This window comes from Nannospalax galili, unplaced genomic scaffold, assembly GCF_000622305.1.
Source record: "Nannospalax galili isolate Female #2095 unplaced genomic scaffold, S.galili_v1.0 scaffold1233, whole genome shotgun sequence".
NCBI classification, from domain to species: domain Eukaryota; kingdom Metazoa; phylum Chordata; class Mammalia; order Rodentia; family Spalacidae; genus Nannospalax; species Nannospalax galili.
In genome coordinates, this window is record NW_008333791.1 from 513,074 (window position 1) to 525,722 (window position 12,649).

The 12,649-nt window shown below is 39.2% G+C and overlaps 1 protein-coding gene across 4 annotated transcripts in view; it reads right to left on the bottom strand.

The window, feature by feature from the left end:
- The window catches only part of LOC103730305 (phosphatidylinositol 3-kinase regulatory subunit gamma), a 141,198-nt gene that overhangs the window by 12,507 nt on the left and 116,042 nt on the right, over positions 1–12,649 (bottom strand). For all 4 annotated transcript variants that reach the window (XM_008828500.3, XM_008828494.3, XM_029561298.1 and 1 more), the window contains 4 exons: positions 9,735–9,915; positions 8,193–8,318; positions 5,333–5,475; positions 4,117–4,293 (listed from right to left, as the gene is read on the bottom strand). In XM_008828500.3, coding sequence (XP_008826722.1) covers positions 4,117–4,293; positions 5,333–5,475; positions 8,193–8,318; positions 9,735–9,915 — 627 coding nt within the window. The remainder of the gene's footprint in view (positions 1–4,116; positions 4,294–5,332; positions 5,476–8,192; positions 8,319–9,734; positions 9,916–12,649) is intronic.

The following is a 12,649-nucleotide window of genomic DNA, read 5'->3' on the forward strand; positions in this document are numbered from 1 at the left end:
TTAAATAATTAAAAAATAATAATTCTTTGAAGCATAAAAATTTGCTACTCAATAATTAGTAGATGTGAAAAACATTACTGTTGAAATCTACCTGATGACTTTATATCCATGATCAGATGCCAAGGAGCTCAGAAAGTAACCGACTGTGACTAGTAATAATCTGATATATAGAGATTAGAAACGCATGTGCAAACATCTTAATGTCAATTACATTAAAACAAGTTTTCTGCATGAAACTCTGTATTTTAATAATGAAATGGAAATCTTTTTTAAAAGTTAAAACCTCATTTAATTTTATGTCTTATAGGGTTTATACTGAGTACAATATTGTATAACTGTAAAAATTCAACTGTAAACCTAAAAATTTACAGCAGTTTTAAAAGAGATGCATCTTAGCTCAGGAAATTGTTATTGAATATGTCAATGCTGTTGTAATGAAATGCTTCTTCTAAGTATGTGGTTATTAAATAAATAATTTTTTAAAAAAGATAATTGCACATGAACAACCACTTTTTTCTATTTTTTTCTTTTATGTGTACACATCTGCGTGGGGGTGTGCTTGCCTGTGCACACACATGTGAAGGCCAGAAGTTGAAGTTGACATAGGTAGGGTATCTTCCTCTATCTCTCCATCTTTTTTTTTTTTTTTGAGTCAAGGTCTCTTACTGAACTAACTGTTTTGACTAGACTGGCTGGCCAGTGAGCCCCTGGCATCTGTCTCCACATACCCTTACTCCCAGCACTGGAGTTACAGACATGCACCACCATAATCAGCTTTTATATAAGCGCTGGAGATGTGAACTCAGGTCATCATGCTTACACAGCAAGCACTTTACCTATGGAGCTCTCCACCCAGCCCAAATTCCTCTTTAATTAAAAAAAATAAATTAAAAATTTTCATCCCTTGGCCTCAAATTCACAGAGATCTGCCGGGCTCTACCTCCCAAGTGTTGGTATTGAGGAGGCTATGTCACACCTGGCTTTGGTCTTTGATTTCTTATCCCTACTTTTCCACCCTTAAACTTCATTTTATATATATTTTTGTGTAACCTGATTCAAGTTATTTCTCTTTGGAATAATAAAAATATTCTCACCCCTGGCTCCTGGGCAGGCCCCGGGGAGAGGGGTGAAAAAAAAATTCTTATAATGTACTTACTGAGTTGTGATATATATAATATATGTTGATTTTATGTATACAGATTGATGAGTCATTCTCTCTATATAAATACACCTAACCACACTCATATCAAGATTCAGAAGGCTGAGTATGATATCACACACATTTAACCCCAGGACCTGGGAAACAAAGGCAGGCAGATCTCTGTGAGTTCTAGAACAGCCTGATCTACAAAGCAAGCTCCAGGCCAGCCAGGGTTATATAGTACATCCTGTCTCAAAAAGAGAAAAAAAGAAAAAACCCAAAGAAAGATTCAGAACATTTCCAGGATCCATTTTTCCATCAATATCCCCTCCATAAACAATTACTATTAGTAACTCTATCATAAAGGTTTTGTCCACAATTTAGCGTCAAGCAAATGGAATTATATACTAGAAACTTTTTTATTCTATGTATTTTAATTTTGGGGGGGGGGATTAAAATTTTTTATGTGTATGGGTATAAGTGCACTCATGCATGCAGTGCCTGTGAAGATCAGAAGAGGGTGCTAGATCCCCTGGAACTGGAGTTACAGATGGTTGTTAGCTGTCATGTGGGTGCTGGGAACCAAACTTGGGTCCTCTACAAGAGTAGCCGTTAACCACTAAGCCATCTATTCCATTTTTAAATTTTTTTTTTTGAGACAGGGTCTCCCTGTAGCCCCAGCTGGCCTGGAATTCAATATGTAAACCAGGTTGGCCTCCAGCTCACAAGAGATTCAATATGTAAACCAGGCTGGCCTCAACTCACAGAGTGCCTCCAAAGCAAGACCACATCCAGTTAAGCCTCCAACTTGTGAAAGGAAAATGCTGCAGGGACCACTGAAGAGAAAAGCTTCTAAAAGGGATAAAGCAGGCTGGAGTCCACCCCAAACTTGCAGTCAAACTTGGCAGTGTCCTTCACCTGGTGCTGGCTTTAGAGGCATGAAGTGTGCAAGAGTGAAGGGGTCATCAGTTCTTCCTCCACAGTTTCAGAGAGACTCTGAGGCCAGGCAGCATGCAGCAGGGGTTCTCCTGCCTAGAGAAGGCCCTGATAGGCCATTGTGTGAAGCTGTGAAGGTGAAGCCTGGTTGGCAGTGGAGACCCCAAGAAGTTCGTGATGCCAGAGCTGTGGGCATCTGCCAAGAAGACCTGCACACAGGGAATGGTACAGCCCAAGAGAGAGATGTGTGTTGCACACAGCAAAGCTAGAGAGGCTGAGCCATCTAAGCTCTTTGGAAGTAAAGTCCCAGAAGTCACACCTGGAGCTACTAGATTTGGTGTTTGTCCTGCTAGTTTTCGGTCTTGTTTTGGTCCAGTATTTCCTTACTATCCCTCCATTCCTCCCTTTTGGAATGGTAATGTGTGTTCGGTTCCACTGTAGTTGGGAGTATGTAATTTGTCTTTTGATTTTATAGAGGCTTAAGATATTTACCTGAGTCTCAGAAAAGACTGGACTGTGGACTTTTAAATAGTATTGAGATGTAGTATTGAGACTGATAAAGACTATGGGGACTTTTAAAGTTGGACTAAATGCATTTTGCGTTTTATATGGTCATGAGCCTATAGGGGCCAGGGGGTAGAATATGATTGTTTGAATGATAATGTCCCCCATAGGCTCCAAGTATTTGGACATCTTGTCCCCAGATGGTGGCACTGTTTTGGGAGGTTTTAGAAGGTGTGGCTATCCTGGAGGAAGCACGTCACTGGGGAGAGAGTTCTTGCCTTGCCAGATCTCCAGTTGTTCTCTTGCTTCCTGTGCCTGTGTGATGATGTGAGAGCTCAGCTTCTGCTGCTCCTGCTCCAGCCACCTCCAGCCACCATGCCTCCCTGCCATGACAGACTGTAATTCCCGTGGAACCATAAGCTCAAACTCTTCCTTCTATAAATTGCTTGGGTCAGTGTTTCTAACACAGCAACAGAAAAGTGACTAATACAGTGGGAATTGGTTCTTTCTTTCTACCATGTGAGTCCTAGGCATTGAACTCACGTTGTTAGACTTGGTGACTTTTATCCAGCTGAGCTATCTTGCCAGCCCTACATTTCTTTTTCCTTTTTTTTTTTTTTTTTAAAGACAAGGGTCTCATACAGCCCAGGCTGGTCTCAAACTTGCTATGTAGCTGAGGCTGGCCTTAACTCCTGATCCTCCTGCCTCTACCTTCTGAGTCCTGAGATTACCAGCATGTGTCACCACATCTGGCAAGACAGAATGTCATTTTTTTTCTTAATGTGTATGAGTGGTTTTCCTACATGTGTGTTGGTCCATTGCACATCTGGTGTCCACAGAGGCCAGAAGAGGACGTAGGAACTGGAGTTAAGGGTGGGTGTTAGCTGTAATGTGGATGCTGGAATCCAAACCTGGGTTCTTTGGAAGAGCAGTAAGTGTCTTAACTGCTCATTCATCTCTCCAGTCCCCAGAATTTCACTTCTTTTTTGGTCTTTTTTTGAGACAGGGTCCCCCTGTAGCTCCAGCTGGCCTGGAACTCACTATGTAGATCAGGCTGGCCTTGAACTCACAGAGATCCGCCTGCCTCTGCTTCTGGAGTGCTGGGATTAAAGGCGTGCGCCACCATGCCTGGCTACACTTTCACATCTTAAATGTAAAAATCCTTTTAAGAGACTGTTGTGTTTACTTAACTTTCATCTCCCACTCTTAGTGCCCCTGAAGGGTAATTTCTGTGTGGTTCATCATAAAACCAAAGTTTTTAGTTTTTATGTTTTAAGAAAATATAAACATGTACTTTTAAATCTGTAATGCTTCTCTCGTACCACAGCCATCCGCTTACATTTCCCAGGAATCTGTATGAAATAGAGTCCTACATTCTGGTTTGATTTGTCCCATCCTAGGACCTCATTCCTAAATTCTTACATCTCACTGGCCAGTTTTTAATCATAAATTTCTTCTTCCATCATCAACATTTCAAGTCCCAGTAGTAATTTAATGCTAGTATCCCCTTCTATATTCATTCCCAGACTACTCACACAAGATGCTGATCTCGGATCTTACGCAGCTGGATCAAGTCAGGTTTGATGCTATTCATTTTTTTATCTATTTCTCGGTTGTCCAAAGCCTGTTTCTTCAAATCCTGTTCTAGACGCATTTTACTATCATGAATTTCACCAAGACGTGATTTCAATTTATCATAATTCATCATAATTCTGTGAAAGTAAATGACATAGTAAAGCTAAAATAACAATCAAATCTGGGCAAGGTGGCACACACCTTTAGTCCCAACACTCAGGAGGCAGAGGAAGGCAGATTTCTGTGAGATCAAGGCCAGCCTGGTCTCCATAGCAAACTCTGGGCCAGCTGGGGCACAGGGAGACCCTGCCTCAAAAATTAAATAATTAACAATCAAGCAAAAGAACTATAGACTATAAACATGGTCCTAATATTTTGTTGGGCCTGTTTGTATGTTAGTTAATTTGGTTGGTTGTGTGAGAGAAGGTCCCACTATGCTGACTAGGCTGGTTTGAACTCCTGGCTCAAGCAAACCTCCTGCCTGGAACAGCTGGGATTATAGGGACAGGCCAATGTTCCCAGTTAGTACCATATCTCATGTGTGCTAGACACAGGTGTTGGACTCTATCAGGAAAAAATATGCCACTACACATCCTGTCAGTGAGTTTGCAGTTGTATTGAACATAGCCTCTAGAAAATGTTATACAGGGATCAGAACCAGACACAAACATGCGAATGCTGACACAAATTTCTCAATACCCTACATGAATGGGTATTGAGAAAGATTTTCTGGAAAAAGTCATGTCTAATCTGAGTGCTAAAGGACAGGTAAGAATTCACAATTTACAGGCACAGAGAAAAGCACAGACAAGAGGAGCTGTTCTATTCAGCATGGCTGTGCAATTTGAGGGGGTAAAAACAGATGATATAGAAATTACTAAAGAAAATAAGTTTAAAAAAAATATTTTATTTATTTTTTTATTTTATTTTATGAGTGTTATGCCTGCATGTAGGTAAGTGCACCCATGTAGTGCAATGCCTGAGGAGGACAGAAGAGGCTGTCGGATCCCCTAGAACTGGAGTTACAGACAGTTGTTAGCTAACCATGTGGGTGCTGGGAATCGAACCCAGGTGTTCTACAAGAACAGTCAATGTTCTTAACTGCTGAGCCATCACTCCAGCCCCGAAAAGAAGTTTTATGCCACTAATGCACTTGAAGGGATTAAGTAGACTTACCGTTCAATCTCCTTTTCATTCCCCTCTCTGCGAAACCTCTCAATATATTCTTTGCTGTATTGTTCTTGTGTGTGACACTGCTCCTCAAATATTTTAATTGTTTCATTAAAAGCTTCAATTGCAGTTCTCTTCATTTGTATTTCCTACAGTATGGAAAACAAACAATATCTACTTTATAGCTATAGGCATGGTGGTATATGACTAATCTCAGCTATCAGAAGGCAAAGACAAGAAGATCACATTCAATGCCAGCCTCATCTAAACAACAAGTTTGAGGCTAGCCTGGGGTACATGAAAACCTGTTTCAAAAAAACAAATATTTCATCATATTTTTTGTAGCCCTGGTCTTAAAAATAAATCTTATAATTCTGATTATAATCTCATATCAGATATCAGACCGATTAAGCAGGCTGGTGTACACACAATAAATAAATATAATAAAAATAAAAAATGCAAAGTCTCCTATCCTCAGAGTTCATCAAAATGTATACGATGTGGCTCAGTAACACAGTACATCTAGTTGTGAAAGGTCCTGGGTTTAGTCCCCAGCACTGAAAGAGGGGGGGGCTGGGAAAGTAGTTCAGTTGGTAGAGTGCTTGCCTAGTATGCACAAAGCCCTCAATTAAGTACCCAGTACTAGGCATGGTGGCACACATCTGTAATCTCACCACTCAGGAGGCAGAGACAGGAAGACCAGAAGTTCAAGGTAAGCCTAGGTTACATAAGACTTTGCCTCAAACAAACAAAAAGAATTGTAAGACTCTATAAGAGGGCCTTTATTCAACCTTTCCCTACTATTTACATACCTACAGCATTCAAATTATAAAATAAATAAAAAGAACCATTACTTAAAATATGGCTAAGAACGACAGAAAAGTCTATTAGCTGCCAAGAGATTGGCTTTTAACACCTTAACTTAAGGATCAAGTTCTACCTAGTCACTGAGTGAATGAATAGAGCCAAGGAGTTCATGCCCCAAATTCAAAATCTTATTCTCTGAAGAGCCTTGAAGAGTCTATTTATTCTTACTTTCATTTCTAAAGCCCCAAATTCAAAATCTTATTCTCTGAAGAGACTTGAAGAGTCTATTTATTCTTACTTTCATTTCTAAAGTTCATGCTGAGTTTTCCAAACACATTGGTCAACAGATTAATATGATTAGAAACTAACTAACTACATAAATAAATAACAAACAGAATCGCTGCTAAAGTCGGATGTACTAAGATATAAAACTAAACTCTACAATATAAACAGATCTACAGAGCCAACAGCCCAGTTAAACCATTCAGCCTCAGAGTAAATAGTCCTAGATGTGTGTGTGTATATACATATACATTTACATATATATTACATAGTATGTGTATATATATATATATACACACACACATATATATACATATATATATATGTGTGTGTGTTCTTGAGACAGGGTCTCCCTGTAGCCCCAGCTGACCTGGAACTTGCTATGTAGATAAGGCTGGCCTTGAATTTGTCTCCTGTCTTTCCAAGTGCTGGGATTAAAGGTGTGTACCACCACACCCAGCCAATAGTCCTATATATTTTGATGAACTCTGAGAATAGAAAACTTTAATTTTCTATTTTTATTATTTATTTATTGTGTGTGCACCCATGTGCATGTACACACCAATGCCTATATGGAGATCAGAAGACAACTTGTAGGATTTAGTTCTCTCCTTCCACCATGTGTCCTGGGGATCAAATTGGGTTTTCAGGCCTGGTGGTAGGCATCTTTGCCTTGACCCAGGATAAGAGATTTTAACATCTGAATTGTGACTGCCCTTAAATCTTTTACAAGGGCTAAATTTTTTGTTCAGTATACTTCTTAGAAAAGTAATAACTATACATAAAGTCTAGAAAGATTACTATCCTGAATATTTGAAATTCTAGAAATTTTCATGATGGTAGGATAGTTCCTAAACTACCCCATATTTACTAAATTCAATTAAGGATTATTGAGAATATACAAGAAGTACTACCTGATGGATGATAAAGAGAAGTTCACAAAACTAAAGCCTATTTATCCAGGACTTGAAAGCTGAAGGAGAAATAGACTTTGAACTCTAATAAGGGGTGGCTTCATGTCATGATAGAGGCAACTAAGTGAGGTTAACTAATTTAAAAATAATTTAATTAACTATTATGGGGAGAGGGGGCAGGTTTCATGCTGATGTGCATGTGAAGTTAGAGGACAGCTTCACGAAGCAGTCTCCTCTTCTACCTTTTACATGGGTTCCAGGATCAAACTCAGGTCACTAGGTTTTCATAGAAAGTACCTTTACCTGCTGAGTCATTCTGCCTGCCTTTTATTGTTCTTGTTTGTTTGTTTGTTTGTAACAAGTATCACTATGCAGCCCAGGCTGGCTTCTAACCTGAAGCTTGCCTGCCTCAGGCTGCTAGTGCTGGGATTATAGGCGTATGACATGTTACAATTTTTATTTGAGGCAGGGTCTTGTATAGCCCAGACTAGCCTCCAACTAGCTATGTAGCTGAGGATGATCCTCCTGTCTCCACTCCAGTGCTAGGATTACAGACTTTTACCACCACATCCAGTTTTATTTGGGGCTGGGATCAAACCTACAGCTTTGTGAATGATAGGCAAATACAATGCACTCTACCAACCTAGCCACATACCCAGCCCTTAGTTAATAGTGATACAAAATTGTCTTTAACAATAGCAACAACAAAGGTATGAATAGTAGAAGCAGATTCATATTACCAAAGTCTCAAAAGGGATAGGTAGGAAATGCAGGCAGTTGAAGACCATCAAGTGAGTTATAGAAAATCTGACATAACCACACTACCACATATCTATTACTGCAAACAACAAAACTGTACCAACCTGGGATGTCCTGGTGTACTCCTCATACAGCCTGTCATACTCTCGGCTCTTCTCCTGATACTGAGAGTGATACTCCTGCAGTTTTTTGCCTACTGCATCAATGTTATCTTCTTTCACCAACTGATCCTATACAGACAGATTTTGAAAAGATAATATTAATCTAATTCAGACATATTTTTCTAGGTCTACTTATGTTTAAACTGCCAATTATTAATTTTAGCAAATATATTAATACCAAGTATGGGAAAACACTAAATCTTTTTTGTTAACATTAACATCACCTTATATCAGATAAAACTAATCTTTATTTATTCATTTATTTATTTTGGTGTTTTTGAGACAGAGTCTCCCTGCAGACAGGCTGGCCTTGAACTCACAGAAATTCACCTGCCTCTGTCTTGGGAGTAAAGGCCTATACCACCATGCCCAGCAAAACTAATATTTTAAAAGGTGTGCATGTCTTTAATTCCAGAACTAGGGAGGCAGAGACAGGCCAATCTCCAAAAGATCAAAGCCAGTCTAGGATGATCTAGGCCAGCTGGGGCTACATAGTGAGACCCTATCTCTAAAAAACAAACCAAAACTTTAAGAAATAGGGCTGGAGTGATAGGTCAGTCCATAAAGCATTTGCCACCTAAGCCTGAGGACCCGACTTTGATCTCCAGCACCTATGAGAAAAGCTAGGCCTGGTAATACATGCTTATAATCCTATTGGTAGGGAGGCAAAGACAGAAGGATCCCTGGGGCTCACTGGCCACTGATCTTCTAATCAGCCCCAGGTTCCAGTAAGAAACCCTGCCTCAAAAGGAACAAACAAGGTGGATGACTCCTGAGGAACAACACTTGGGGTCGTCCTACACACACACACACACACACACACTCACGCACACGCACACATACACAGAGGAAGGACAGATAGGTCATCCTCAGATACACAGTGATTATTAGACCAGCCTAGGCTACCTAAGACCCTATCTGGAAAAAAAGATTAGGGGCTGGAGAGATGGCTCAGTGGTTAAGAGCACTGGCTGGCCTTGCAGAGGACCTGGGTTCCATTCCAGCACCCATATGGCATTTAACCATCTATAACTCCAGTTCTAGGTGATCCGAAACCCTCTTCTGACCTCCATGGGAATTGCACGACACAGGTGCACTTAACATACATGCAGACAATACATTCATACACATAAAATAAAACTAATAAAATATTTTTTAAAAGATTAAAATGAGCCGGGCATGGTGGTACACGCCTGTAGTCCCAGCACTTGGGAGGCAGAGGCAGGTGGATCTCTGTGAGTGCAAGGCCAGCCTGGTCTACACAGTGAGTTCCAGGACAGCTGGGGCTATAGGAAGACCCTGCTTCAAAAAGACCAAAACAAACAAAAAAAAAGATTAAAATAAAATTCCTAAAATGTTAAGAAATTTAAATGATGAAATTCCTTTTTAATTGAATAAGGACAAATAACATTTATCTGAGAAGAGAATCAGATTATATTAAATAGTACCTTGCTCAATTGCTATCATGAATTCCTGTGACCATACCTGTTGGTATCTGGACACTGGATACATCAGCTTCACATCAAGTTTGGGATTGTACTGAGCAAGAGATTCATGATGATAGTGGTTAATGAGCTCCACCACAGAATTAAATGTCAGAGGATCAGAGAAGCCATATTTACCATCCCGATGATAGATCTTTATTAACTTATTATTGCCTCCCTTCCTGTGAACAATAAAACAATAACTAGCATTTTTCTCCAAAATTCACATGGAGATATGAAATTGTGCTTCACATAGTAAACATTTTATTATGCTAATAAGGCTAGAGTGACGAAACAGCATGTATAATTATGCATTTATAATTGTATATTATTTTCACACCTATTTCTTTGGTCCATAAAATACCCCAGTTATTAAAAGTCATCATATCTATACAACATTCAGTATCAACAAATTTAGCCCAAAATAGGTGTGGTGGCGTGGTGGCACACGCCTGTAGTCCCAGAACTTGGGAGGCAGAGGCAGGCGGATCTCTGTGAGTTCAAGGCCAGCCTGGTCTACATAGTGAGTTCTAGGACAGCTGGGGCTACAGGGAGACCCTGCTTCAAAAAAACACAATAAAATAAAATAAAACAGAAGTAAATTATTTCTTTTGTTATTTTGTGAATGGATTTTCTAATTTTGTCATGGAGGACAAGAGATTGTCAAGGCAATCTCTTTAAGATCTCTATCTTTGGGCAGAAGCAAAAGCTATATAAAGGGAATTAGAAACATTTGTTACACTATCACCAATACACTCAAGGTTTCACTATTAATAATATATAAACAAAATTAAGCTCCTTGAATGATTTGGAGCTGAGTAATTGATCTGATCTAGCACCTTATTTTATCTTTGAAAGCTGTTTACACATGTTCACAAAATGTAAATGATTCAAATTATTCAAATATTTTACAAAGCATAGCTTCTGAAGTCATATATATTAGACAGATGTAATCTGATGCTTAAGTAGCTCAGATCATCTTTATTTACTGAGTCAAATGCTAATCATCTCTTAAAATAATTTATAAGGACAGGCATGGTGGTGCATGCCTATAATCCTAGGATTTCGAAGGAGGATCATGAGTGTGAGGGCCTGCCTGTTTGGGCTACATAGCAAGGCCCTGTGTGAAAAAGTAAAATTAAATTAAATTTAAAAAAATTAAAAAAAGAAAAGGAAGAAAAGGAAAAGAGATCTTATAATCAAAATTCAATGTTGTAAACACCATGAAGTATAATGTAAACCCACAGAAGGTCAGTTCATTGCATCACAGCAAAATGCTGTACCATCCCACTCAGCTGTTCTTATGGCACCATGTAGATTTAGTAGGGGAAATGCTCTTGTATTTTTATGCCAAGCATTTGTTATACATGGTAAATAAGCCATTGGGATTTGTGAAAAGCAAGCACAATAGATTTGAATGTATGGACTTGTTAAAATTAAATAATGCTTGGGTCAGTATTTACATGGATGATGAACTATTACTATTAAAATGCACGCTGGAAGGACCCCCTAATCATACATGGTTACTACAGGTGTATACACCCAAACATATACTCACAATAACTGCAAAGTTCATTCAAGTTCACTTAAAGTTCAAAGACATTCACTCATTTAAAACACTGTGTTGAACATCTATTATGTACAAGGAATTCTAAGCACTGGGGATATGATGATTAACAAGCAGACACAGCCCCTGTTCTCATGGAACTTGAGGAACATATACACATTTTTTTAGATCTTAAATTTTGTTGTTTGGGGGTAGGTAGGTTGTTTTTTGGTTTGAGGAGGGCTTTTTTGTTGTTTGGGATTTTTTTGTTTATTTACACCTTGGGGTTTTGAGAGAGGGTTTCACGTTGTAGCTCAGGCTGGCCTGAAACTTGCCTGCAGCCCAAACTGACCTCAAACTTTTGGCAATCCTCCTGCCTCAGCCTAAAAGTAAAAAATAAATTCTAAAAGTAGAAATTAAGAGCCGGGTGTGATGGTGCACACCTTTAATCCCAGTACTTGGGAGGCAGATGGATCTCTGTGAATTCAAAGCCAGCCTGGTGTCCATAGTGAATCAAGGCCAGCCAGGACTATGGGAAGAGACCCTGTCTCAGAAAAAGACCAAAAAAAACAAAAAAGAAATTAAATAAAGGACTGTCAGGGTAGCTAAGTGGATAAAGGTGCTTACCACCAATCCTGATAACCTCAGTTTGATCCCCAGAATCCACAAGGTAGAAAGAGAAAACAAGCTTCCATAAGCTATCCTTTAATCTTCACACTGGTGGCATGGAGGTGTGTGTATGTAATCCCAACACTCAAGAAGCAGAGGTAAGAGGATCAGGAACTCAAGGCCAGGATAAGTTACATAGCAAGTCCATGCCTCAAAAATTAATTAATTAATTAATTAAAATAAATGAAATTAAAAAAAAATAAACAACCAGATATATCAAGTATTAATAGCGCCATATGGAAAAATAAAGCAGAATTTTTTTATAAATGGAGAATGATGTTTTCTTTATGTTGCTTAAGGAAAACCTCTCTGTTGAGATGGCACTTGAGCAGAGTCCTAAATGAAGTGGGGGAGGTAGCATAGCAGATAAGGAAAAGGGTTTCTAGACAGAAAGAACAAGAATACAAAGAGCAGTAGGCATATCTGGCTCAGCAGATATATTGCCACCAGGGCTAATAGAATTCCAACCTTGGAATAGTGGAAGGAGAAAACTAACTCCTGGAGGTTGTCCTCTGACCTCCACATCTCTCTCTCTCTCTCTCTCTCTCTCTCTCTCTCTCTCTCACACACACACACACACACACAAATAGGTACATGGAAAAAAAGAAAAAAAATAGCAAGGAGGCTAGTGATGTTGGGGCTGAATGAACAAGAGAGATCTATGTGAGTGAGATGCATAAGTCCTGAGGAGACACTTAACC